This window comes from Poromitra crassiceps (genome assembly GCF_964638095.1).
Source record: "Poromitra crassiceps genome assembly, chromosome: 2".
NCBI classification, from domain to species: domain Eukaryota; kingdom Metazoa; phylum Chordata; class Actinopteri; order Beryciformes; family Melamphaidae; genus Poromitra; species Poromitra crassiceps.
In genome coordinates, this window is record NC_139624.1 from 62,171,232 (window position 1) to 62,198,171 (window position 26,940).

General features: G+C 43.3%; 1 protein-coding gene across 2 annotated transcripts in view; it reads right to left on the reverse strand.

The window, feature by feature from the left end:
- dcaf11 (ddb1 and cul4 associated factor 11) overlaps positions 1-26,940 on the reverse strand; it is a 30,250-nt gene continuing 3,310 nt past the window's right edge. For both annotated transcript variants that reach the window (XM_083632273.1, XM_083632272.1), the window contains exons 3-15: positions 26,806-26,933; positions 23,542-23,660; positions 23,231-23,295; positions 22,880-22,980; positions 19,887-20,033; positions 18,102-18,156; positions 17,675-17,743; positions 17,242-17,299; positions 7,002-7,187; positions 5,993-6,146; positions 4,760-4,912; positions 2,115-2,221; positions 1-1,052 (exon numbers count right to left, since the gene is read on the reverse strand). In XM_083632273.1, the coding sequence (XP_083488399.1) occupies positions 924-1,052; positions 2,115-2,221; positions 4,760-4,912; positions 5,993-6,146; positions 7,002-7,187; positions 17,242-17,299; positions 17,675-17,743; positions 18,102-18,156; positions 19,887-20,033; positions 22,880-22,980; positions 23,231-23,295; positions 23,542-23,660; positions 26,806-26,933 (1,471 nt within the window). In that variant the 3' untranslated portion in view covers positions 1-923. The remainder of the gene's footprint in view (positions 1,053-2,114; positions 2,222-4,759; positions 4,913-5,992; positions 6,147-7,001; positions 7,188-17,241; positions 17,300-17,674; positions 17,744-18,101; positions 18,157-19,886; positions 20,034-22,879; positions 22,981-23,230; positions 23,296-23,541; positions 23,661-26,805; positions 26,934-26,940) is intronic.

Below are 26,940 nucleotides of genomic sequence, written 5' to 3' on the forward strand. Positions count from 1 at the left end.
GAAAGGTTTTAATATTACTGTAAAACAACAGTCTGAGAGAGTGAAACATGGGCTTTGATATAAACATACTCGAAAATTGCATACACAGATCAGTGTGTAAGTGTGTATCCACACACACATATTCCCAAATTCTTCACCAAGTCTTGACCTCAACACATCATCGACGCACATTCAATCTTCTGAAAAGATCACGTTTATGTCGGCCAGCACAACTTTATTTTCCTCTTCAAACCCAAGACCTGTATTCACAAAGTTGGAGTACTGAACTAGGATCACTGATAAGACCTCGGACCATGTTATTTGCGATAATAGGAAAGGTCAAAACTGATTCCACATCAGCACACGGACTACTTTGTGAAAACACTCCCTGAACATGTATACCATTAAAATACTGTACATTATTTATACAGAATCATCATCATAATATTCAGAGCTTATTCCTGCAATATCTAACGTTGATTTAAGGTATAACTAACTTACCATTAATTGGGCAAAACTGCTTTTTCCTCAAAGCAACATAAGAACTATCAGTGAGTATAAAGTTGTATTTGATAGCTCATAAGTAAGTGCTTAGGGTTTTGAGCTTCAGTACATCTGGCTTGAAGCGTTCCAGGCCAAATTGAGCCGCTTTGGCCGATTCTTTTCACACAGGAAAGTGAGGCGGATAAAAAACAAAAAAACACAGGCCATCCTCTTAGGTGATTCACCACATATCTGCCCTAATGGCACTTTTGACAATACAAGGTTATAATGCCTTCCAAATTAACACTTCACAACCACACTATAATTATAATTATTAATATCCAGCATTGAAGTCAAAAGATATTAAAGTCTCTCTCACTCTTCGTGAGCTTATAGTCTCCCTCCGGTAGGACCAGCCTCTTCCTGTCTGTGGGGATGTCACGTCCTCTGACATCGGTTCCTCAGGTCTCTCCTCTCTTCTCGCCATTTTGTTCTCCCGTCGCAGCGCTCCGGTCGTCAGCCTTTCTCACTCTGTCTTCCTCTAGAGGATGGATTTGTCTGTGCTCCCACATGCGCACCGCTCCGTCCCACTGCGGAGAAATGAATTGTGGAGGAGGTGGTGGTGAGAGAAGGAGGTGAAAATGGTGATTTTACCCTATTAGTTTGAATGTCAGTGCTTTCTACTGGGTTCACACCATGGGGCCGATTTAAAATTCAAAGACTTCGACATGACTTTAGATCAGTGGTTCTCAACTGGTCTAGCCTCACGACCCACATTTTTCCTTAGTCATTAGTCACGACCCAAATTTGTGAAATAGTTTAGGCCTGAATGCTTTTTAAACCAGTTCAAACTGGTGATGCTCACAGCAGTTAGCATGACATATTTGGTACCAATGGATGTCTTAGGCCTTCTAGTTTCAGAGGATAGCATATCTGGCTTTAAAAATTAGCCTTCTACAGCCTCTGAAAGACAGCAATGTTGGCCATGGACGCCGGCATCCTCAAGGAGTAGAATAACTTTTTTTCATGCACACATCCACGACCCACCCAAAACGGCCCTGCGACCCACTTTTGGGTCCCGACCCACCAGTTGAGAACCACTGCTTTAGATAACTCAGTTGGAGTGCCACCATGACTTTAAACTCAGTTCATGTTGTTTTTCAGCTCAGAAAAGTTCTAATTTAAAATAATAAATGGTAACATTTGACTACTGCTGCTGTGGAGAATAACAGCTGTAATTCACCATATAATGCAATGCAATCAACGAGTGAAACCACTTGCAAAATACCTCCTGGTATAGGCCATTTCAATTTGACAACATAAATATTGAAAATGGACACTAGTTTATTCCCTGCTGCAGTGTTGCTAATACAATAGATGACAGGAAATAATAGGGTCCAAACTGTTCCCTAGCAACAGAATTCCAGTGAAACATCTTCTTGTAAAATGACCTTATGACATTGCCTGACTTTCCCTGTCTGGAATAAATTCTCAAAATTCCATGATATTCCATAAATTCCTAGCCTGGAAACCTGACGAAACTGCAATGCAATGCAATGTTAATTGGCCAGGCCATGCCAGGCTAAGAAATTCCATGACCAGTGGGAAACCTGTTTGTACATCCCTTGAAAAGATCTTCAGAAAACACTCACAGAGCTGCTGATGATGTTGTCCTCGTACGGGTGCCAACTGACATCCCTGACACACGCGTCATGGCCCGACAGTCTGGTTACCACAGCGCCTGTTAGCACATCATAAACTGGACGGATGGACACACACACACACACACACACACACACACACACACACACACACACACACACACACACACACACACACACACACACACACACACACACACACACATCAACCAATTAAGCTACTTTTAGGAACTATAGGGCCTAGGCTCGCCCACTGCGCGCATGCAGCTCGACTGCTGCGTGGCCTCGCCTGCTCTATTGGCATGCGCAGCGCACAATTGTTCAACTTCGCATCACTGATGAAATCACTGTCACTGATTATCACAATGCCTATTTATGACATCACTGATGACAGACAAACATTGTCCACTTGCGCCCTTTTATATAAGTAGGGATGTCGCGCGCTCGATTCCTAGGTTTGCCCGCTATGCGGGCTCGCTAGCTCGGCCACTGTGCGCCCTCACCCGTCCTGCACCTCGCCAAGCTGGCCCTGCAGCTCGCATTCACAGCTCGGCCGCTGCCTGCTGTGTCTAATCTAATGCTGTGTCACTAATGATGTCAGATTTATGACATCACTGATGATGTCACAGTGGGATTCATGACATCACTGGGGTTTATGACATCACGGATGATGTCACAGTGGGATTTATGACATCACAGTGGGACAATCACAGTGGGACCAATGAGTGGGACAGAGAAACAGACAGAGCCCCAGCTCCCATTTATATACTGATGATGATGATAGGTAGATAGATAGATACACCGTACATCTGGTCTCTTTGTGTGTGTCTCTCTCGACACAGAAAAATTACTGTTATTTGCCGTGTACATTAGGTGCACAAAGAATTTGACTGGGTTAATTGGTGCTAACAAATTATAAGACAGTCACACAATAAGAGGATTGTGCAGAGAAGACATACTGTATGAGAATTGACTAAACATGAACACGCTTGGCACTTTTGACTGGGTTGAACAGAATCAGAACAAGCCAAGACGACGCTGAGGGCTTTGGCATAGTGCCAAAGATCTACTGATACTAAAGATCAAAAGATGGAAAAGCTGCTTGTTTACATCTGCTTCCACATACTGTAAGCAAGACACACACAGACACTAGGGATGCACCATGATATCTGCACCTCATCACTATTGGCTGATCAAGTATAAATGTATACATTTTGAAAAGCATTGTATTTACAGTATGTGTGCATCTGCCAGTGGACCATCACAATGAGAGTAGGCATAATAATATGTTAATTCTACTACAGGAGAGAATTGATGTTCTCTGAAAGTAGGTGTGTGTGTGTGGGGGGGGGGGAGAGATCGGCCAAAAGAGTTGGAAAATATCGGCATATCAGATGTAATAAAAAAATCCAATATTGTGGACACAACGGCTCCCAACCCTTTTTGTCTTATGTACCCCTTGAGCTGTTTTGCCATGCCAATAGTACCCCCTCACTCATGTCTGTTGATGATTCGCCTACATTTTTCCTATGAACTCATATAAAAGCAGCTACGGGGAACTTTCAACTGGTTATGAAACAGTCTAATTGTAATACTGATGCCTGACATTTTAGCATTTTACCCGAAGAAAGCTGGCGTCGAACAGTGGAGAGAAAAGTGAAAACCCTGAAACAGACCTGGGGCACCATCCAGAAGTTTGCCCAAAACAGACAGGAGTAGAGATCCTTTGTTGCTGCCCTACATGCCAGTAGGCATAAAGGGCAGTAAGTAAGTAACATTTTACCTACATCAGCAAATAAGACCTTTGGCGAGGAAATCGGCGATTTCTATTGTTATAGAATCAGCGTGACGTCACTTGCCACCCAGAAATGTGGAACCCCGCGGAAGTTAATAGTATGAGTTGTGCCAAACAAACGTTAATATCTCAAAAACTATACATCACATTGCTTATATTTTGACATTCTGAGTGAGAGCAGAAGTAGCTCAAGAGTTTGATGTATAATATATGCATGCCGTGTTAAAGTTGTGTGAACTGTCGCAGTTTTTAAAATGTAAACAGAGTTAACTGGCTAGAGTCAGACACTCATGCCTCGCGCCACTTGGGCTCCATATGGTTCCATTGCCACCCAGTGATGCGGTTTGTTTACCAAAATGCTGCTCGGCTGATCCCTCGTATTCTAAATGCCTGTGTGCTGACTGGGCAGCGCATCCGTCATGTGTAACGTCCGTGTAAACTGGTTGTAATTTTTGTGAATGAAGCAGTGATGTCAGTAAAAAAAACAGCGGGGGAGGCTTGCTGACTAAGAGAAGCCCTGCCCGGCATGCCGCAGCTCAGACAGCCTGGTGGAGACATTGGGAGTGTTCAGGAAATGCATTTTTGTTATGGGCGAACACTACCGCTTCTGTCCACAGGCGCCGCTACAATAAACCCTAACAAAACCTAACCCAAGTGAAAGTTCCCTGTAGCTGCTTTAAACTTTTACTTTAATATGCAGACATACAAGTAAATCCATACAAAATATATTTATAACTGAACTCCCGGTGTTTGGGATTGGCCTCTTTTTTACTTTTGTTACCAGTACCCCTGGTTGTGAATCACTTCCTTAACAGACAAGCATGCACATGATGAGACTCACCGATGATCTTGCCGGTGGAGCAGCCGGAGTAGATGAACCTCTGGCCGGTGCTGAACTCTGGCGAGAAGCGGCAGCGGATGAGCGTGTGCAGGACACCGTGACCACGGTAGGTCATGACCGAGGTGTCGCCTGTCAGCTTGTGTCTCTTCAGGGCTGCGAGGGGGCAAAGGGTTCCAGGGTCGGGCATGTAAATGGCACATCACTGTAAGCAGAGATCATCTGCACGGGCATCTGTTGTTTAATGCATCTTCCTTTCTTTTTATTAGTCCCCAATCCCCATACATGTTTTTGCTTGAATGCTTTCCTCAGTATACAAGTACTCAGGCATGATGGAGTACCGGTAAGTCTGCTTTCTGTAATAACAACAATGACCTTTTCTAAGTTATGTAGTGGTAACTGGTAAGCCAAAAAAAGGTGGGTACTCTATCATCATACACCCTACACCAATTTGATACTAGCATTTACTATGACGTATACTACAAATTTACATCCTAAACATTTTTGATCAGCCTAAAACAGGTAAACTCTATTCCACAAATAACCAGGTGGGTAAATTGGGTTTAGGTTTTGCCCTCCACTAAATCTCTGCTAGGTCTCCCATTATTAGTCCTATCCTTAACCTCTCCTCTACTCCTTCACTCATCATACTTGTGATGATAACTCCACCCCCTCCTAGCTTTTAACACTGTTACATCCTCCACTTATCCCCACCACACAGATCACAGTTCTGCTGAGATCCACTGAGAGCTAGTTCTACCCAGAGCCATATAATAGAAGAGTTGCGACATCTCCGTGCACTCCAATGGACCACTTTTTTACCTCACAAAAGTTCCCGGAAGTAAGGTTCTGGATTAAGCAGCGCTGTCGAGTTGCAGCAAATTGGACCGTTTGTGATGTACTTTGAAAGGGCCAGACATTTAAAGAATCAAATTGTACATTATCTGCTTTATTTTATGCATTCAAACGTAGGGCGAGCCTCCTTCCTGGCTATTCATTGGCTACGTCAGGCATTTTGGACCTCCGCTGGCGCCACTCTCTTACTAGATTGCTCTGGTTCTACCTTTCTGTCTTTGCTCCTCCCTCCACTCTTTTCAATTCTATTCTCCTCCTCCTTTTGTCCTTAATGTGCCCGCTCCTCCTCTCACCCTCCATCTCCCTTGCTCCTCTCCTCCCCTCTGATTCATTTACCTCATCCATCCCTCTCTTCCCTCACTCTGTGCATCTTCTCCTCACCTCTTTGGGGAACCTGCTGCCAACGGTAATCCCAGTTTTGTTGGGTGACGGCCAGGCGCGAGGCAGCCAGCCCTTCCTTGGGTGAGAACTTCCTCACATCCCAGAGCTTGATGGACTGGTCCTTCGAGTTGCTGATCAGATAGCGGGCATCGCCCTGACAGAGTCACACCATGAGAGAGGAGACCAGATTTACACAGGAAGACAAAAACACAAAATTGTTATGAATATAACTAATATGTACAATTCGTAACAGGCAAATTGCAGCAGGGTGGTGCAGTGAGTAGGGAGACCCGGAGAACAGAAGAGCCAAGGTCCAAGCATCTGTGTCGGCAAACAGCCGCCCTGCTGAAGTGTCCTTGTGCAAGACACTGAACCTCTACCAGGGCTGCTGTTCTGTAAGCCTAACCTCTGACCTCCCAGTTTTCAGGAGGGGGATGAGACAAAAGAGGTCAATAAAGTATTATATAATTATTTGTAATAGTAGTAGCAGTAGTAATATGTTATGTTCATCACAGCCACATAATGCTGTGTGAAGTGTGAATCTCACTGTAATCAACATACATAAGTGATGGATTTTAGTATGTGTTCTACAAAGGTTGGATGATTTTTATTTTTTATTATTTTTTTATATATTCGAAAATTTAGAGTGCTCAATAATCATATTACTTACACACAGTGTAATTAGGATTTTGGTATATCCCTCTAAAACAGATATGCAATGCAGCACCAGAGAGGTCAGAACACAAGTTCAGCGACTTCAGAGCGCTTAGAGTAGGCAGGGGGTCAGTGTCTTGCATCAGGCCATTCTAATGTGACATTTTGTTTGGACCCTAGATAAGGGACATATTAATCTGCTTTATTATTACTACTCTTTGGTTTCAAAGGAAAGTTTTTGTCTAAAAATATCCCATAATTGGTCAAACCCTGCTACCTGTCACTGGAGAACTTTCCAGTGACCATTGAGAGATTCATAAACTACCGATGGCGGTTTCCTCTTGCACCCCCCCACCTTGCTGTGGATGAAGGTGACGCCGTCTCGGTGGCCGGCCAGCTGTCCGACAGGCTGCGGTCTGTCCTCCCGCAGCGTCCGTCTGTCCCACACCTTGCACAGCGCGTCGTCACTGCCAGAGAAGAGCAGCTGGGAGGAGCTGTCGGCGAACGCCACCGCGTTCACATCATCCTCGTGGGCATCAATCTGAAGAGGAGAGCCGGAGGAGAGACACAGTGAGTGTGTGTGTAGGTCAATGTATGCATGAGTGAGTGAATGGGTATGAGTGTGTGAATATGTGCAATATGCTTGTGTGAAAATGTGTTTTTCTGTGTGTATTTGTGCATGCTTGTGTGTATGGGATAGATATACTCTATATACTAGTGAGGGAAGGTAGTGAGATAGCCTTGCAAGGCAGCTGGATTTGTGAGATCCACTATTGTGCAAGAAAGCCATCTTGCCGTGCTCCAAGCTATTGGTTTAACTCTGTCCAAGCAGTGGGCCGGACCAATCAGCATCCAGCTACGGGCGGGACTTTAGGTGTGATGACAGTGAGAAGCGAGCCTGTGATAAGACGGTGATAGACATATGGTTTATCCAATCACCTGCCAGGTATTTGTTTAAACGCACCTGCCCTTCTCTAAACAGTTTTCCAAGGACGAGTTCCAGATGGTTCTGTTTAACAAACCATCTGGCGTCAGGTTAGGCGTAAGATAAGAGATAGTTGAGAAAAGTGTGGGACATGAGTAGGGATTGAAACCAATTCCTGATATTTTCCCTGCTTTTTTAATGGAAAGAAATGTATGGAATCAGATTCAGTATTTAACTGTCTCACTCTCCATTTCCCCTGGCCTGCTGTGTGTGAGAGTGACTGTGAAGCATAGTGAAGCTCAGACAGCAGTGTGTTCAGTTCAGTTGCCTTGTAGCTGAAGTTCATAGCAGCAAAGCGAGCATGGCGACGAAAAAAAAAAAAAAAAAGATCCAGAACAAGATTCAAAATGTTGTTTGTGGTCCTTCTTTGAACATGTGGATTAAAGAGCTGTCTTCGTGTTTAGCGATTGAAAGGCTTACATACAGTATAATCAAACAGAAAAGTCATATTTTTCATAAAATATGGGATTCGTTTATTGCGTTCTTGGAGTCAAATCCTGAAAACCTATCTTTGTAACGATGACATTTACTAAGTGAGACTGCACACTTTCTTTTGGTTTTTGTTTTGTTTTGTGTGTGTGTGTGTGTGTGTTTTCTTTCTTTATTTGTACACTCAAAATGGTCTACAGACATATAGGTATAAGCAATCATACATGTGAATGTATGTGAATGTATGTGGTTACATATACAAATAGTTTATGTTCTACATCTATGTTTTCAGTTTGGAAATTGACACTATTGTTTTTATATGTAATGACGGCTCAGAGTTCAGAGGGCGGCGGGTGGGAAGGAAGGAATGTTGTTATATGTGATGTAACCATTTCATCTTTCTAAGATGATGTACCAAGTTTGCAATTTAAAATCAATAAAAATATGTGAAAAGATTCCAAATGTGGCTGAACATCGATTTAGAGTCTGGTTTGTCCTCTTTTTGTTTTTACGCTGCTCCGAGCTTCAGCAGCAAGACATGTGCCCCCATTCTGTAGAGAGCGGATCTGAGCACACACTCTCCTTACTGCGTCACGTCTCCAGCCCAGTCACACCAAGCGTACAGTACAGCCGTGTGATGTGTGTACAGATTTAGAGGCTGGATTTTGGAGTTAAGGGTATTGCGAGTAACACAGTAACACAATAACATAAGAGGCGCTGCCTAATGTCCCATCATGATACATTAAACATAACAATTATGCTAATAAGGTAATTAATTAATATAATTAATGTATGAATTAGCAATGTCGAAATACTTGTCTTCACGAGTGGTACAGTATTAATATGAAAGCATTAACATGTGACTTCACTGTGCAGGTTAAGATGCTAACATCCTAACATGTTACTGTGCAGGTTAAGATGTTAACATCCTAACATGTTAAACAGATAACATGCTATAGAGTCAAAGCCCATGGCATATGCACCGAGGGTTGCGCCGCGGCTGGCAAGCCTGCCGGCACAGCTGGCGTGCAGCTCCCCGGAAATGTGACTCAACGCAGCGGACACGAACAGCGCAAGTACAGTATAATATAATGTTGATGGGGAGATAACAGGACTAAGCTAAAGCTACTGTATTACCAAGTACTGTATATGCACTAGATTCTCTTCTTGGGCTAACTTCTACTCATTGAAAGCATACAATTTACTAATTTTGCTGAGGATGCCCCTACCATCCCCTCATGTTTTCCACATTACTGTGCAAGTTAAGATGTTAACACTCTAACATCCTAACATGTTACTGTGCAGGTTAAGAGGTTAACATCCTAACATGTCACTGTGCAGGTTAAGAGGTTAACATCCTAACATGTTGCTGTGCAGGTTAAGAGGTTAACATCCTAACATGTTACTGTGCAGGTTAAGAGGTTAACATCCTAACATCCTAACATGTTACTGTGCAGGTTAAGATGTTAACATCCTAACATGTTACTGTGCAGGTTAAGAGGTTAACATCCTAACATGTCACTGTGCAGGTTAAGAGGTTAACATCCTAACATCCTAACATGTTACTGTGCAGGTTAAGAGGTTAACATCCTAACATGTCACTGTGCAGGTTAAGAGGTTAACATCCTAACATGTTGCTGTGCAGGTTAAGAGGTTAACATCCTAACATGTCACTGTGCAGGTTAAGAGGTTAACATCCTAACATGTTGCTGTGCAGGTTAAGAGGTTAACATCCTAACATGTTACTGTGCAGGTTAAGAGGTTAACATCCTAACATCCTAACATGTTACTGTGCAGGTTAAGATGTTAACATCCTAACATGTTACTGTGCAGGTTAAGAGGTTAACATCCTAACATGTCACTGTGCAGGTTAAGAGGTTAACATCCTAACATGTTGCTGTGCAGGTTAAGATGTTAACATCCTAACATGTTACTGTGCAGGTTAAGATGTTAACATCCTAACATGTTGCTGTGCAGGTTAAGAGGTTAACATCCTAACATGTTGCTGTGCAGGTTAAGAGGTCAACATCCTAACATGTTACTGTGCAGGTTAAGAGGTTAACATCCTAACATCCTAACATGTTGCTGTGCAGGTTAAGATGTTAACATCCTAACATGTTGCTGTGCAGGTTAAGATGTTAACATCCTAACATGTTGCTGTGCAGGTTAACATCCTAACATGTTGCTGTGCAGGTTAACATCCTAACATGTTACTGTGCAGGTTAACATCCTAACATGTTGCTGTGCAGGTTAACATCCTAACATGTTGCTGTGCAGGTTAACATCCTAACATGTTGCTGTGCAGGTTAACATCCTAACATGTTACTGTGCAGGTTAACATCCTAACATGTTGCTGTGCAGGTTAACATCCTAACATGTTGCTGTGCAGGTTAAGAGGTCAACATCCTAACATGTTACTGTGCAGGTTAAGAGGTTAACATCCTAACATCCTAACATGTTGCTGTGCAGGTTAAGATGTTAACATCCTAACATGTTGCTGTGCAGGTTAAGATGTTAACATCCTAACATGTTGCTGTGCAGGTTAAGAGGTCAACATCCTAACATGTTGCTGTGCAGGTTAAGAGGTTAACATCCTAACATGTTGCTGTGCAGGTTAAGAGGTTAACATCCTAACATCCTAACATGTTGCTGTGCAGGTTAAGATGTTAACATCCTAACATCCTAACATGTTGCTGTGCAGGTTAAGATGTTAACATCCTAACATGTTGCTGTGCAGGTTAAGATGTTAACATCCTAACATCCTAACATGTTGCTGTGCAGGTTAAGATGTTAACATCCTAACATCCTAACATGTTGCTGTGCAGGTTAAGATGTTAACACTCTAACATCCTAACATGTTGCTGTGCAGGTTAAGATGTTAACATCCTAACATGTTGCTGTGCAGGTTAAGATGTTAACATCCTAACATGTTGCTGTGCAGGTTAAGAGGTTAACATCCTAACATGTTGCTGTGCAGGTTAAGAGGTTAACATCCTAACATCCTAACATGTTACTGTGCAGGTTAAGATGTTAACATCCTAACATCCTAACATGTTGCTGTGCAGGTTAAGAGGTTAACATCCTAACATGTTGCTGTGCAGGTTAAGAGGTCAACATCCTAACATGTTGCTGTGCAGGTTAAGAGGTTAACATCCTAACATCCTAACATGTTGCTGTGCAGGTTAAGAGGTTAACATCCTAACATGTTGCTGTGCAGGTTAAGAGGTCAACATCCTAACATGTTGCTGTGCAGGTTAAGAGGTTAACATCCTAACATGTTGCTGTGCAGGTTAAGATGTTAACATCCTAACATGTTGCTGTGCAGGTTAAGATGTTAACATCCTAACATGTTGCTGTGCAGGTTAAGAGGTCAACATCCTAACATGTTACTGTGCAGGTTAAGAGGTTAACATCCTAACATCCTAACATGTTGCTGTGCAGGTTAAGAGGTTAACATCCTAACATCCTAACATGTTGCTGTGCAGGTTAAGAGGTTAACATCCTAACATGTTACTGTGCAGGTTAAGAGGTTAACATCCTAACATCCTAACATGTTGCTGTGCAGGTTAAGATGTTGCTGTGCAGGTTAAGAGGTTAACATCCTAACATGTTGCTGTGCAGGTTAAGATGTTAACATCCTAACATGTTGCTGTGCAGGTTAAGATGTTAACATCCTAACATGTTACTGTGCAGGTTAAGATGTTAACATCCTAACATGTTGCTGTGCAGGTTAAGATGTTAACATCCTAACATGTTACTGTGCAGGTTAAGATGTTAACATCCTAAACTGTGCAGGTTAAGATGTTAACATCCTAACATGTTGCTGTGCAGGTTAAGATGTTAACATCCTAACATGTTACTGTGCAGGTTAACATCCTAACATCCTAACATGTTGCTGTGCAGGTTAAGAGGTTAACATCCTAACATGTTACTGTGCAGGTTAAGATGTTAACATCCTAACATGTTGCTGTGCAGGTTAAGATGTTAACATCCTAACATGTTACTGTGCAGCTTAAGATGTTAACATCCTAACATGTTACTGTGCAGGTTAAGAGGTTAACATCCTAACATGTTACTGTGCAGGTTAAGAGGTTAACATCCTAACATCCTAACATGTTGCTGTGCAGGTTAAGATGTTAACATCCTAACATCCTAACATGTTGCTGTGCAGGTTAAGAGGTTAACATCCTAACATGTTACTGTGCAGGTTAAGAGGTTAACATCCTAACATGTTGCTGTGCAGGTTAAGAGGTTAACATCCTAACATGTTACTGTGCAGGTTAAGAGGTTAACATCCTAACATGTTACTGTGCAGGTTAGCATCCTAACATGTTACTGTGCAGGTTAAGATGTTAACATTCTAACATCCTAACATGTTGCTGTGCAGGTTAACATCCTAACATGTTGCTGTGCAGGTTCAGAGGTTAACATCGTAACATGTTACTGTGCAGGTTAACATCCTAACATGTTACTGTGCAGGTTAAGATGTTAACATTCTAACATGTTACTGTGCAGGTTAGGAGGTTAACATCCTAACATGTTACTGTGCAGGTTAAGAGGTTAGCTCAGCTTTCAACACCATCTCCCCCCACAAACTATTCTTTAAACTGCAAGACATGAACCTACACCCGGCCATAAACTACTGGATCCTAGACTTCCTCAGCAACAGAATCCAAACAGTCAAAATACACAACCGGATGTCCCACCCCCTGACCCTCAGCACCGGCGCCCCCCAGGGGTTCTAGGGGAAGAACCTTTCCTCCTGATTCTTCTCCCTCTTCACTAATCAACTCACCTCCCTGGACAACTCAGTAAAAATTTACAAATACGCAGACGACACCACCATCCTCGGCCTCATCACAAATAACAATGAATTAGCATACAGACGAGAAGTAGAGAGAGTTGCAACATGGTGCTCCATCAACAACCTCCTGCTCAACACTTCCAAAACCACCGAAATAGCCATAGACTTTAGGACTGCAAAAATGACACCCAAACTCCCACTGACAATATCTGACCAACCCATAACCCTCACAGACTCTTTCAAATTTCTCGGAACACACATCAGCAATAACCTCAAATGGGACCACAACATCACCACCATCACCAAGAAAGCACATCAACGACTCTACTTCCTCAGGCAACTAAAAAGATATAGGATTAAACAACGCCTACTGCTCCGCTTCTACTCCGCCATCATACAAAGCATCATCACCTCATCCATAATTGTCTGGTACGGTTCAGCTGATCAAATATCCAAATCCAAATTACAGCGCATTATTAACACGTTCACTGCCGTTGACGAGATATCTCGTCTTAAAAAAAAAAAAAAAAAATTTGACGGTGGGACGTCGATCAACCCCTTTTACATCTCATATTAAAATATGGGAGGTATTGAATGTGTATAATCTATTTTACCGACCCACTAAGTGGCGACAGTGCTCTCCAGACGAGAGAAAGCCAAGCAAAAACAGCCGCATGAGGAAGCCATTCTCATGAAAATGGATTGGCGAAAACGCTTTCGCTTTCGCGCAGGGAGCTGGCGGTGGGGGATTGCAAATTTGCATAATAGATTACGGGTGGAACACACTTTGAAACATGCAGCATAAATTAGACCAGAATCGCAAAAGCTTCATCAAAGCTCTCAACCGAAACCCCAAGAAACGAGCGAGCCCATCCAGACTCGCCCAAAGAGCAGCCGCCAGCAGCCAGGCAGCACAGACAGGCAGAGCCTCGCTTGTGACAAACGCTGCAAAGCCACCAGAGACACACCCACGGAGGGAGGAGTTTGAAGGAGAGGGGGGTTTCCTGCTGCTATGGAGGAAATTACTGTTCAAAACTATTGTTTAGATGTCTGACGTCTTACGCCAAAAATAAATGGTTAAAGTGACTGTTCTATCGAATTTCACAAAAAGCCGTTTATCTCAGCTTAAATTTTCAGACGCTGAAACCATGCTGTATTCTACTGCTAATGCCTACATAACTACTAACTCTACAAACTAACTCTTTTAGACAGAGAAAGCACACATTCTATTAGTTCTTTTGAGATAATTTGTGTTCACAAAATCTTAGCAGAAAAGAATCCTCGGCTCTTGAAAGATGAGCCAGAATCCTCAAAAAAAGCCCTTGGCAGAACCTACCTACAGTATTGAAAAAACGGCTGGCAGTGAATGTGTTAATAAAGCAGCAAAAATCATTGGTTGTGACCTCCCCACCCTGGACTCCATATACACCTCCCGAACCATCACCCGTGCCTGTAAGATCATTAAGGACCCCTCCCACCCAGCCCACCCCCTGTTCCAGCCCCTCCCCTCAAGGAGACGATACAGATCAATTCCCACCAAAACCACCCGCTTCAAAAACAGTTTCTTTCCCACAGCCATACGGACTCTGAACTCCCTCAGCACCCCTCTCCCTCTCCCCCCTCCCCCTAACTATACGTCTGTTGGTCTTGTATCTTGTATCCTGTATTTATGTATTTATTGTTGGAAGTGGGAACGGTGTAACTGTCTAATTGTCTAAATGTATTAATGTCCTGTTTCCATGTTCTGCCAGAGCTATAACATCATGTACTGAAACTAAATACCACCAACCTGGTTGCGTGGCAATAAAAGTATCTGTATCTGTTAACATCCTAACATGTTACTGTGCAGGTTAAGAGGTTAACATCCTAACATGTTACTGTGCAGGTTAAGAGGTTAACATCCTAACATGTTACTGTGCAGGTTAACATCCTAACATGTTACTGTGCAGGTTAACACCCTAACATGTTACTGTGCAGGTTAAGAGGTTAACATCCTAACATGTTGCTGTGCAGGTTAAGAGGTTAACATCCTAACATGTTACTGTGCAGGTTAAGAGGTTAACATCCTAACATGTTACTGTGCAGGTTAAGAGGTTAACATCCTAACATGTTACTGTGCAGGTTAAGATGTTAACATCCTAACATGTTACTGTGCAGGTTAAGAGGTTAACATCCTAACATGTTACTGTGCAGGTTAAGATGTTAAGGAGTTAGATTAGTTTGAAGAAAATCTGTTTCCCCCCATTGATATACAAATGTATACAGCAAGGAGCTAAACCTGATGACCTGAAACATGACATTCGCCTTTTTCACAGCAGCCAGTTTGTGTCTTAAAGGCAGGAAGTGACACAGGTGCAACCAAAACATTAACGAGGGACCCGGCACAGGAAAACCTAAATGGATTGGAAGTTGGAAACCCCCATCTGATACGAATTTAGCTTTTGTGACCAACCTCCCACTCTCCTGGCCCTGTCTTGCAGGGGCCTGGTGTTGGGGTCGTTAGGCTGATTGAATGCACCTGTGCCGGTGCCCAGTGTACTCCTTGGGCTTAGAAGACTTTCAGACCATTCGGTCTCTCTCCCTTCTCACCGATGCATCTTCTGTTCAGTTCGTTTATGTAGTTTGTGTTGTCTAGTTATTTTCCCTTAGTTTTCGTTTATACGTTATTGCTTTAACTTTTACTTTGGTGTATGACTCCCCTCATTTTTCTCTTCCTTGAGCCGGATTGTAACAAAGGGGAGTCATACCTAATATGACATAGCGGCCAGTCTACTATGCTTTTTGTCATTGTTTTATCTGCAGACTAAGCAGCCATAGGTGTTAGGTAATAGATTCTATAAACCAGTGGTTTTTAAAGTGGGTTCTCTGGGGACCCCCAGGGGTCCTTCAGTTAGGTTCTATAGACCAGCGGTTTTTAAAGTGGGTTCTGGGGACCCCCAGGGGTCCTTCAGTGGCTCCCCAGCAAAAAGGGTAGCATAATAATATATTTTCACTAGAATTCCAACCATAAGTAACAGAATGTAAGACTATTTTGGTCATGGGTTTCATACACTTTCTGTAATAAAACATCTAAAGCCTTAAACGCACTGGGAGCGAAACTTGACGTGCGTCAATTTCTGCCCCTATAGCGCACTGTAAGCCTCAAATCTGAAATGTATACACCACAGAATGACAGAACCATCAGTATTTTGGGGGAAAGGCCACTAATTTATATGTAGGCAGGCAAAAAAAGGTTGTTATACCGTCGTTTTGAGCCCCTGTCATTCAGAGGCTGTTGGATCATCCTACCTATCTGCTGTGCAGAGGGGCAGAAAAAAAGGCAGCGCTGCAGGAGAAAATTATGCAATCATTCTGTCCAAACTTTCAATAATCTAATCTCATCATGACATCCAGGGATAGTTCAGACAGTCTTGCTATAGTGTTTACATGCTTGCTGTATTTAAACTGCCGTGAGATTTGTTTGAGGAGCATAGCGAGACAGACGTGGATGAAAGTGGGCAGAAGGGGGGGGGGGGACGAGCTCAGAGCGCTTTGGTCACTGCTGGAACCTCATTTGATGCTCCAAAATCGAAACAGGTTCGGAGTACGGGCGTCAAGGCAGTTTGACGCGCGTCAGAACGCTGTTGGTGCGCGTTCGGCGGTTTAAAACAATGGGTGGACTTCAAAACGCGAGCGTCTGACGCTCCCAGTGCATTTGGGGCTTAAGTGTGACGACCCTCCCACTCTCCTGGGCCTGTCTTGCAGGAGCCTGGTGTTGGGGTTAAGGCTGATTGGCTGCACCTGTCCCCGGTGCACTCATTGGGCTTAAGAAGACCATTAAAGACTCTCTCCCTCCTCACCGATGCACCTTTTGAGTCATTTTAGGTTTTTCTCATAGACATCGCATACATTTCTAACTCCAGACATGAGGGAATGAAAGAATGGCAAAAACAAAACAAAAAAGGGCAAAAGAAAGAAGTTAGAAAAAAAAAGAAGTAGAGAGCACAGACAGACACGAAACTAAGGGGATGAGAGATAAGGGATGGACAGAACAAGAAAAAGAGTAAGACCGTGATGAAGCAGATGGTAGAGGTCAGTGAGTGACTTTGACACAGAGGGGGTTCAGGGAGGAGGGAGGAGGTGGGGCACACACACCCTCCGCCACAGGGTGGAGCTGGACTCTCTGCTACTACATTACAGTGGACAGGGCGGTGTGAAAGCTAATGTGAGCCCACATGCATTCGGGTCCGCCCAAATCCGGCTGACCTTGAGCTGCAGAGAGGCAGAGGTGAATGTGACTCGGAATCGGGCTGATACAGGCAATTAAGCACGTGAGCAGGTCCGAAAACAAAAATGGCAATTATGTACACAAAATGTGTATGTCCCGAACACACTAACCTTCAGCGTCCTTTTATTCTGCTCGCGATCAAAGACATAGAGGCAGCCGTCGTTCGCGCTGAAAGGAGATGGAGAGAGAGAGAGAGAGAAAAAATTCTCATCCGAGGTTTCAATGTGACTTTGACAGTGCTGGATAGTACACATATCAAGAGGATACTGTTAAGAATGGGATATTATTTGAATATAAACTGCTTTGTCAGTAATGTCTCAAGCAGGGGGGTTCAGTGTACTTTACATTCAACGAGGTGGATTTTCTTCACAATTCAATAATTCAAAAACTTTGCCCACAGCAAGGCCGTCACATCCAACTTTCATCCAGAACAAATGGTTGTCATTAGGGGAAGATTAGCCGTTCACATTTACATGTCGGGGAGCATCTCAGTCCTGGTTTCCACTCTGTCAGTCATGTCTTTCAAACATAAGAGAGACTCACCCTCCCAGGATCTCCTTGCCATCTGTAGATGCAGCCAGCGAGAACACGCAGAACCTCCTCTCGTCTGGACTACAAAACACAACAACGCACACACAACCAGGTCAACAAGTTACCTGAATCACAACTACACCATCTACACCCCATAGCAACACAGCTTCCAGCTTTCATGAGGACTCACATTGCCTCTAAAACAATGCTATTGTTAGGACTGTTATGAGTTCAATGATGTCTTTTGTTGAAATGGTCCATAATGAGCCTTCCAATTAAGAAAACTGCACACACAGTGAGCGGATGGATGGTTGAGGTGACAGCGCTCTGACAGCGTCATTCATCCAGGTGGTAATGAAGGGGGAGGAGGCCTGGCTGGTGGGGAATGATAGATGACTTGCTCCGTAATGCTATAAGTTACTATGAGGGAAACACTAACTTGAGGTCCAGGGCGGTGTGGCTTTCACTGTCTCCATCTACGCTGCACACATGAACTGTAAGGAGGACACAGAGACACAGAACATATGAATAAAACAACATATCACTGTGTACGTGGCAGAACCAGCTATCTAGTGAGAGTCGTGCTGCTGAAAATAGCACAAATCTAATTCCCAATACTTCCTGAAGCAATGTTCAATAAGCTAATCTGCTAGGCAACAAATACAACTCCAGACGGTTTTGGATAATATTGCCCAACAGCAAAGCTTAGATCCAAAAATGTAAGGATTCACTAGGGGCTTGAAATAGTCCCAGATTGCTTAATGTCCCGACATAGTTAAGATGCATGACATAAAGTTTTGCTCTGGATGTATTTTAGGGTGAATTACCCAATTAGCAGGGTAACTAGAAAAACGACTATAAGAAATTATTGACATTTAAGATTATTTAGGCCGTCTTCACACCAAGCATGTTTGGAGTGGTTACTCCTATATTTTGGTTCATTTGGCCAGCTGAAAACCTTACTCAGGTGGCACCAAATAGCTGCACCGAGACGTCTGAGAATGGCACATTTAGCTATTGCTCCAAGCACGCTTAATTAATATGCAGAGCAGAGAGGGTCAATTACAGCAAAGAGTTGAGCCAAGTCCATGCTTAGCTTAAATGACAAGGACTAGAGTCGGATTTATTTGGACTCCCCTCTGCTGAAATCTTTAAGCTGGCAGGATGACAAGATACCAAAACCTGGTCCACCAGACAAGCTATTTGTGATTCCATGCATTTACTCCCTCCCCCTCCAGAGTTTTCTCCCATTTTCACCCCAATTCACCTATTTCACTTCCCACCCAATTAGATTACATTTTGTGTCTAAAATGCAGGAAGTAACACAGGTGCAAACAAAAGACTAATGAGGGTCTCCAACTTCCAATCAATTTAGGTGTTCCAGTGCCGGGGCTCTAAGTAATGTCTTGCTTGCACCTATTACTTCCTGCCTTTTAGACACAAAATGGGTGAATTGGATGGGAAGTGAAATAGGCTAATAGACCCTTTTCACGGGGGCATTTTGTTTCCAACTTCCATGAGTGTAAGTTGGAAACCCTCATTAGTTTTTCTTGCACCTGTGTTTACCCTGCCTTTTTGATACAAAATGGGCCCCGTGAAAAGGGTCTATTGTACTTGGCCAATTCCGCCTGCTGTCCCGGTTGTTGCTCCACCCCTCTGCCGATCTGGAGAGGGCTGTAAACTAGCATGTTTCCTCCGATACATGTACTGCCACCAGCCGCTTCATTCCACCTGACAGCAAGGAGTTTCACGGGCAGGACATAGCACGTGGGACGATCACGCTATTACCCCCTGTTCCCTTCCCCCACGAACAGGCACCCCGACCTACCAGAGGAGGCGCTGTGCTAGTGCAGCGACCTGGACTCATACCCCACCGGCTTCCCTCCCTCAGACACGGCCAATTTTGTCTGTAGGAACATCTGACCAAGCCGGAAGTACCGCTGCCGGGAATTGAAACCAGATCTCCATGGTGGTAGGTGAGTGCTTTTACCTCTACACTACCCAGAAGCCCTCACCTTTTTGGAGGGAGTATGAACCTAATTCAACCAAATACAAAAGTGCAGGTGTTTGAGAGTAATTGCAACCTTAGTGAAATTTAAACTTCGATAGTAGCTCTTAGGCGATGTGTAGCTGTCCGAGCCACGACACCTGTGAGCAGCGCAACATCGTATTGATTTTCATTGTTGACTTGTTGCATTGTATCTTACTGGTCACCGAGCCTTACTGTAGTCAGACCAGCTGGAGTACAGCACATGGTTTGTGTCGGGGGTGAAGCACACATCCAGCACGCTCCAGCCCACGTCCCGGGCCTTCACTGTTCGCCGCAAAGTAAAGCGCCCCCTGGTGGTGTCATACAGCCGGATGTTCTGGTCTGCAGTGAACAAAAAAGAAAATTTACATTATTCCGTTAAATGCTCGCCAAAGAAAGGAATTTCCTAGCCTGTGGTACATTCAACACACCATGACATTGGCAATTTTCAGAGGCGCACTTGAATGCATCACAATGTGATCGTTGAATGACAGTTATTTGTCCAGTTAATTTCTCTGTGTATAATCACCAATACACTTCTTCATGTCTGCTTTTCAAATAGTTGATGCGAGTTGAAGTGTTAAAATTCTTGCTTGTAATAAGTTACCTCCCCTTGAAATGTCACTGGAATCTGCATATCGCGGATCTTTCTCTGAAGCCATTTTCAGACAGTGAACTCCTGAAGAGATCCAGACATTACTCGGATGGGATGTACAGGTATGAACACAATTTTCCATTGTGAGCGCGCAGCCGCACAAACAGATCTTAACCACCCAAGACCCTAGTACTATGTCTGTGTGGCTCGCATAGAGGCTCATGTTTGAAAGTTTACTTTACAGTTACAGTTAAACTGTACTACATTTTAATGCCCAGAGCATGGCTTTGAGATGACTTCTGTTATATTTGTTAAATGGCACTTTTAAAAACCAATAATGTTCCTGTGCAATTTAATTTCATGAATGGATAGTTAACGTGGCAGGATTATTTGGAAGAGAAAAAAACAATTGGTGAGTAAACATGTAAAAGGTGAACGGCTTCTTTTCCAGCCCGGTCTTCCCGTTTGAATTGTGAAAATGCAACAAGAAGATGATAGTGTTGCATTAGGCTAATATATATTTAATTTGAGAGATAACTTTTGTGGGGAGAAATAAATTGAATGAAAAGAAGGGCTCGCGACACCGATTTTCTTCTGCTCCCATGGACAACATTTAATAGACAGACAGTTTCGATCCGATTCGGATCTCAGATTCAGACAACTTTATTTATCCCAGAAGGGCAATTCAGGATCTTCGTCAGGTCATGTGAAGTACCGGTACATACATTTCAGCAAGTGTTTATATAGGTGCCGGTACATACATAGGTGCATAACTCCGCCTAGTGGCTTGGAGGTGGACCCAGGCTCGCTTTATCAAAGAGGAAGTGTTACCAAAGAAAAAATAAACAAACATATGTACATATATCAGAAGACACAGCATTAGAGTAGAGTACACCGAGAGGAAAGACATATCAGGTATTTCTGTCCCTTGCTCAGTAAAATAAAATAGTAAATGTTCTCTGCAACAGGCACTTTTACAACACTATTTTAAAGCATAATAAAACATGTATAAAGCAATGAATTTAGAATGGACTTAAGAATTTTTAATTCTTTTTAAGGGTCTTAATTTTGCCTAAATTGGTTGATCAACTTTTAATACTTTTCAAGACCCCGCGGATACCCTGTATTAATATCCTACCTGAATAAGCTCAAATGATGTTACAGGATTATCAGTCCAAGTTTGAGGCACTTTATCCTGGCCAAGCAGCCGCGTGTGGCCGCAACCCTTATGGAGCGCACGGGCACGTGCCGCCAGAGCAGCAGCAGCGAAGCCCCCAAGCCGAGAGAGGGGCTCTGTTATGGGGATGAGAAGTATCTCACAAACGTAAACATTATTCTTTTCAGAAATCACTTCGATTTGCATAGTTTAGATGAGTTTGCAGCCTAGGAATAGCTAGAAAACATTCTATTTACGTCAGAGGAAGCCAGGATTAAACAAAACGATATCAGAAATACACAGCCCATCTGCCTGTGTCTTTTCCGGGTATAGAGTCCTGCCTGGTGGGAACTTCAGATGGAGGTAGGGGGAGGATCTTCGAGGTTTGAGCGACAGTTTGAGGGCGAATGGTGTTACGAGAATTACTCACAAGATTGGTTGGATGCTTTTCCATTGGTTCAATTTTGTAAACCCCACACAGAGATGTGAAGGGTGACCAGTGGCATTGATTTATGACCCCAAAAAAGTGAAAAAATTTACATTCGAGGTCCCGCCCCGACAGCGACGATATGGATGTTTTTTGTGTGTGGCTTTTTTGCAAGGTATTTGAAAACCCAGTGGATCCATTTCCTCTTACAGCATTATTTGGTGTGCCAGTGTATGAACGCGCTAAAAAAGCGATGTTTATTGAACAAGCTCATATTTTGGTCAACAGGTGAACTGTGCGCAGCCTTTTGGAAATACATGAACGTGAGCATCATTAACACCTGCGGGAGTGAACGGCGCTCTTATCATTCTTGCTCTCTTACCTCTATAATTGCCCATTGTGTTTACATGCGTGTCGTAATTTAATTTACTGATGCATGTAGAGCAAATGGATCAGAGAGGTCATGCAGCACCTCAAGCTAGGATTCAGTATTTTATTAGAGGGACTGCTATGGGATTTTTTTGTGACCACCATCCATCTGTGTGTGCCTTGACCAAGGCACTGGCAATCGAACTGGAGTTGGTCCCCAGGCACTGCACTGTGGCTGCCCACTGCTCCTAGTTCTAGGAAGATTCCTAGTAGAGGATGGGTCAAATGCAGAAGATGAATTTCCCCACGGGGATAATAATGGATAACTTAACCGTAACTTAAGAAAATAAACCAATTCTGGACAATTTTAGTATATAGTATATGAAAATACTTTTTATGATTTGTTTTGTTTAACACAATGCAGTGTGAGTCAATTGAGTCAAAATGGGTCAATTTAGTATACTTTGCGTCTCTGTGACTGATCACTTGCCTAACCCTGGCTGAATTGTCCTGATGTGGTAAAACCCGAAGCATTTGGGAACAAACATTTGGGAACAAACAGTTTAAAGGAAACACTAAGAATCATTTGCAACTACAATTCAGTCCATCAAGGTTCTAATTTTTTACTCTGGATTATTTACCTTGGCAGGCAGAGAGAAACATGCTGCCATCTTCACTGTACACCCCACAGAAGGCTTTCTGCTGGTACGTGTCCTTGTGGGATACGTAGTTTGGCAGGAAACTGTGAAGGAACACAAGTGCTGAATTCCTTGTAATCAGCAAGTCTTCATAGAAACTGTAGAAATCTGTCCCATTCAACAACAATCAACCCTCAATTAAGACTTTTTTAATATACGTGTTGCCTCCCCACAACACGATAGAACTGATTATTTGTAGGACCAAGTTGTGCTCACTTCCTTCTATGTGTCACCTGAGCCTCATAGAAATTCAATGAGACATGGTATGTGGATGTACTGTTTAAACATACTTACTGTGTGCGAATGCGACTGCACTCTCCATGGGAAAAACTAGAACCTCTACACCTGCCTTGTTCCCTCTAAGAGGCACAGAGCAAGAACATTGGTCAATATTCACCATTTACAGAGCATACAAATTAATACCGTAACGTGAAACATTTTGACATACTGTTGAAAACATTGGTAGCAAGTGGTGCTAAAATTTCCTTGTAAAACTGCACAATGGAAACTATTTTTTGTTGGAAGTTGGCCAATGCTGATGATCCATTTTAGTCTCTGATATCACTGTTTCATTGCAGCCTTAGTTTTGATCTCTGTGGTCTGACCTCTGTGAGCATGTGGGTGAAGCCATGTCGGCCTTTCAGGCTGGAGGAGGCAGTGGCCAGCAGGATCTGAGTTCGAATCTCACTGCGGTCCACATCCTGTGTGTCAGGCTGGGTGTCAACTGGCAAGACAACACAACAAAAAAAGTGTTAGAATTCATTATTATTTGACGTCGGACGGCCTTTCAAAACCTATTACATCGATTCTGATACACATTTGCTTTCCTTTTCAGTATCTTAGTATCTTTTATTGAGACAGAGGAGTAAAGGAGACACAGGAGAGAAGGTTCTGGCAGGATTCGATCCTTGGCAAGCAGCAGCAGTATGTATGAGTCCGGAGACGTGAGTCTTAACTAGGGCTGTCACCTTTTCTTCAAAATTCGAAAGTAACTTCAAACGTGTGGGGGGGGGGGGGGGGCATTTGAGCTGTTAATTACCTGTAAAAAAAGAAAGAAAAGCGAGAAAAAAAAAGAAAAAAAAAGGGCCAACTCCACTCAACCGTGACGCATGGGGGATGCGCGGGCGGCAATAAACAAGCTTATGCCCAGTTCTGGGAAGCAGTAGAGAGGAGGATGAGGGGAGGAGGAGCATAAGTCGGTTGTGTTGTTGTGAAAATGTTAAGAGAAAGAAGAAACATCACATTCTTTCCTGTGTTTCTATCTAATGTTAGGTTACAAAACAGTCCAGGCCACACCAATCTAATGTTATCCGTCAGTAATTCTGTCAGTTTTCTGCCAGCTAGTTAAATTCAACACATATGTTGTGGGTCAGGATCTGAATCAATAACATTATTTGTTTTGCACCTTTCAATATTGTTAGTGATAGCCTACTGCTTGTCGCCTACATCTATGCTGTAGTAGTATCAAAGCAGAGCTCAGCGGTCCTGTTGTAAATGTTCATTGCATATGGTATCGCAGCGACTTCATAAATTATAAATGAATCGTCCACATGGGGGGTGGGGTAGGGAGGAATTAACTTTGAATATTGAATATAATCGAACGGATTGCATGTCAATTAAAGATTGTTCAAACTTTATTTTTGAAAAAAGTGACAGCCCTAGTCTTAACCACACTAAACACCAAATTTTATGGTTGAATTAACTGTCCCAAGTCTTATATTGTCTCACTACAACTACAAATTAATTAATATTCTGCAACAATTTTAAGGTCGCATACGCATCACCCGCAGCTCGCCCGCTGTGTGGCCTCGCCTGCTCTATTGGCATGCGCACAATTGCTCAACTTCACATCACTGATGACATCACAATTGCTCAAGTGACCATCACTGATCACATCATGGAGTGCTCGAGTGACGTCACTCAGCGCACAATTGCTCAACTTCAGCCAGAAGTCATTGTCTGTTGTTTGGTCCCAAATTGTGAGATTCTGTTTTATATAAGATGATTCACTCGAGCACTCGATAATGAGCACTCGATGAGGTATCTCGAAACAGAGGTCGTTGTCTAATTCTTCTTCTTCTTTGGTGTTTTACGGCAGTTGGCATCCTTTATGTTGCATTACCGCCTCCCCATACCCCACTGGCTTCCCAACCGCTGACACGGCCAATTGTGTCTGTACAACATCTGGCCAAGCCGGAAGTACCGCTGGCAGGAATTGAACCCTGGTCTCTGCGGTGTTAGGTGAGTGCTTTTACCTCTACACTACCCAGACACCATCCCCTCTGTCGTTGTCTAATGGTTGGCCCTGTCTCTTTTATATAAGATGATTTGGTGAATAATGATGTCACAATGCCTATGACATCATCAGTGATGTTACTCGCTTATATAAGATGAATTTGGTCGATCGTGGAACCAGAGGATGGCTTCCGCCCCTGGGCTTAAATCTCTATTAAAGTAGGACCCCTTCACGAAGGTGAAGGCACGTTGCTCAGGAGGGATGAGAAGCGGAGGAACATGAGACGAGGCGCAACAACCAAGATTGAGGTGTGAGAAACACCGGAAACTTGAAAGAAGAACCAGGTCTAGAGTGAGACCATCCAACTGTGAGAGGCAGCAAATGTACCGCAAGGCATCCACAGTCTGCCGGAAAGCCATTAGAAGAAGAAGAAAATGCCTATTGCATCATCAGTGATGTCACAAGATGATTTTGGTCAATAATGATGTAACTGATGATGTCACAATGCCTATGACATCATCAGTGATGTCACTCACTGATCAACTGATCACATCATCCAATGTGGGACAAAGATTTATACAAACAGAGCCCACTTACTCCCTTATATATACATACACACATATATCAAGTCTCTCTCTTTTAGATTTTACATACTATGAAAAACAGCGTGGCTGTGTTTTGTTACCAGGCGAGTTCTTTCAATATGAAAGGAAATATCTAGCAAAGCAAACTAAACTGACTGTAAAAAAGCATTCACCCTGTTTCAGGTGCAGTGTTGGCTGGAGTTGAATAGCAGAAAAGCCAAACAGCAAAACTATGTCCCAAAACACCAATTAATAGAGAAAGACAGTGTTTCTGCTCCAGTGTACCTTCATAAAGGCTCAACCTCAAAGTAAATCCCTATTCCCTACTACTATATGGGACATGGTTAGAGAAAATTTGTACTTTCAGCATTTATTTAAAAGATGCATGCAGCATAAGTCAAGTCAAGTCAAGTCAAGTTTATTTATATAGCCCTAATTCACAAGCATGTCTCAGAGGGCTTCATAGAGAATATGTCTAGCTAATTCTAGCTGACACAACAGTAGCAAATTACAGAATAAAGATAACACATTGAACAATTGATAGAGAAATATAGAAAATATAGGATAGAGCAGAGGAGAGAGCAGGAGAAGGGAGGAGAGCAGGGGGAATGTGAGAGAGTGATGTGGTGGGGAGGGAATGGGAAATGTTGGAGAGTATAGGAGGTGGGGAAGGAGCAAGAGGAGAGAGCAGGAGAGGGGAAGGGGGGGGGTGTTGGGGAGAAGAGAGCAAGGGGGAGGGAGGAGGTGGGGAGAGAATGGGAAATGTGGGAGAGGAGAGAGCATATGGAAGAGTATGGGAGTATAGAGAGAGTATGGGAGACTATATGGAGAGAACAGGGAAAGGAGGGCTAGCTGACACAACAGTAACAAATTACAGTAGTAATAATAACACATCGAACAATTATATGATAGAGAAATATAGACACACATTTTGCAAACGGACATATGTCGATTTCTTAGCAACCAAACTACTGTATGCTTAATTTAGCATAGCATTTTCTCTCTCTCTGTCTTTGTCTGGATAGTGAGAAGTGTTAATAACAGGTTACCAGGGGGATTATAGCGGTCACCCAGGCGACCCTCCCAGGCTCCATCGCTGTCCTCATCAGAGTCTGAGTATGACTGGACCAGCTGCAGCCCCGTTGCCCCGCTGCCATGGACCAGCCGCACCTGGCCCCTGCACA